Genomic DNA, 2262 nt, shown 5'->3' with positions numbered 1-2262 from the left:
ACTTGGACAGGTGTAAACTTTGTTTAATGTACTGCAGAAGCGTTTGTTTGAAATGACATAATTGTGGTACTGTTGGCATGGACGAGGCCACCGATCGTCCTGGACCATTGGTTTATCACAAACTAGTTTCTCACTTTTCAGAAGGCCCTGACATTTCGTGAGCGGGTAGGCTCATTGGCTCCCTGGAAAACCTTGGTCCAGCTCAGACGTGTCGCACATCGCAAAAAAGAGGCTACAAAGGTCGACGAAAAATATAAGCCCCACAACGACCAAATTCCTCGTCTTTTTTGCGCCACAGTGCTCGGCTACATTTAGCGAAAATATAAACGTGAAGCGACATCGCGAACGATTTCATCCAGAATCGGATGGCCGATTAAAGTGCAATTTGTGCAAGGCCTTGGGTTTCTTCGACACGACGATAAACCTCGGAGGTCACATCCGCAATAGTCATAGCAAATTTACCTGCTGTTGCGGTGTAGTGATTTTAAAAGCGAATGTGGCTAGGCATCGAACTACGTGCTCCAAGGCTGCCGGTGGAAACATTAGAAGCGAGAATCTGGCTGAGACGACTGTAGTTGATACTGCTAAGATGTGTCTAACTGGTGCTACGGCGTCTTCTGAGTCGAGAAAAGCACGCTCCCTCCGACTGGTGAAATCCGATCTTCTCGTCGAGCTCTCAGCCAAAACCTGGTGGCTCAAAAGCTACCGACACAATGGAGCTGGCTCCAAGCAACAAATGATTTCAGCCGAGCCATGGATCATTTGAACAAGTTCCGAACTTTTGCTGGAAAGCCTGCAAGCTATAACCAGATCGAAGTCTGGGAGATGCTGGATTTACAATCTGACTCAGCGAAATATCTGATTGTATTCAAGCTTGAGAAGCCAATCTTATCGGTGACGCACTGGGGAAATATTACAATGGTCGTGCGCTCTAGCCGTCGGCACTCCCGGAGGACAGCCCCACTTAGAAATTGACAATAAGACCGCGATAGAAAATTAGATACGGTACGAAATGGGAACGAAATGTATTAAACATTTAGTGGCAGTAGTACTTTGTGATCCCGCACACCAGCCATTCAAAGTACTCGGACGGGTCTAGGGTGCCGTCGAAGTACCAGGAGCGCCACAAGTACTCGTCCAGGTAGGACGGGAGAAGGTGCTTGTTGATGCCACGAATCTTCTTGAGCTTGTTCTTGACACGCACCTCCCACGTGCCCTCGATGCGGTTCGTGCAGGCGGGTAGGCTCATTGGCTCCCTGGAAAACCTTGAGCCGGCTCAGATGTGTCGCACATCGCAAAAAAGGGTCTACAAAGGTCGACGAAAACCATAAGCCCCACAACGACCAAATTCCTCGTCTTTTTTTGCGCCACAGTGCTCAGCTACATTTAGCGAAAATATAAACGTGAAGCGACATCGCGAACGAGTTCATCCAGAATCGGTAGGCCGATTAAAGTGCAATTTGTGCAAGGCCTTGCGTTTCTTCGACACGACGAAAACCCTCGGAAGTCACATCCGCAATAGTCATAGCAAATTTACCTGCTGTTGCGGTGTAGTGATTTTAAAAGCGAATGTGGCTAGGCATCGAACTACATGCAACAAGGATGCCGGTGGAAACATGAGAAGCGAGAATCTGGCTGAGACGTCTGTAGTTGATACTGCTAAGATGTGTCTAACTGGTGCTACGGCGTCTTCTGAGTCGAGAAAAACACGCTCCCTCCGACTGGTGACATCCGATCTTCTCGTCGAGCTCTCAGCCAAAACCTGGTGGCTCAAAAGCTACCGACACAATGGAGCTGGCTCCAAGCAACAAATGATTTCAGCCGAGCCATGGATCATTTGAACAAGTTCCGAACTTTTGCTGGAAAGCCTGCAAGCTATAACCAGATCGAAGTCTGGGAGATGCTGGATTTACAATCTGACTCAACAAAATATCTGATTGTATTCAAGCTTGAGAAGCTAAATCTTTTCTATGACACACTGGGGAGATATTACAATGGTCGTGCGCTCTAGCCGTCGGCACTCCCGGAGGACAGCCCCACTTAGAAATTGACAATAAGACCGCGATAGAAAAATTAAATACGGTACGAAATGGGTACGAAATGTATTTAACATTTAGTGGCAGTAGTACTTTGTGATGCCGCACACCAGCCATTCATAGTACTCGGACGGGTCCAGGGTACTGTCGGAGTACCTGAAGCGCAGCAAGTACTTCGTTCCAGGTAGGGACGGCAGAAGGTGTTGTTGGATGCCACGCATCTTTC

The 2262-nt window shown here is 48.1% G+C and overlaps 1 protein-coding gene across 1 annotated transcript; it reads right to left on the bottom strand.

Moving 5' to 3' along the window:
- Positions 1-1036: 1036 nt before the first annotated feature.
- PITG_21109 (uncharacterized protein) lies at positions 1037-1249 on the bottom strand (the record flags this gene model as incomplete). Its single annotated transcript, XM_002895067.1, has 1 exon — positions 1037-1249. One exon carries the CDS (start codon positions 1247-1249, stop codon positions 1037-1039), a length of 213 nt encoding a protein of 70 aa, XP_002895113.1.
- Between the last annotated feature and the right edge of the window lie 1013 nt (positions 1250-2262).

The sequence above is a fragment of the Phytophthora infestans genome, genomic scaffold (assembly GCF_000142945.1).
Source record: "Phytophthora infestans T30-4 supercont1.271 genomic scaffold, whole genome shotgun sequence".
Lineage (NCBI taxonomy): Eukaryota > Oomycota > Peronosporomycetes > Peronosporales > Peronosporaceae > Phytophthora > Phytophthora infestans.
Note: the sequence above shows the minus strand (reverse complement) of the source record. Positions and strands in the feature narration are given on the sequence as shown.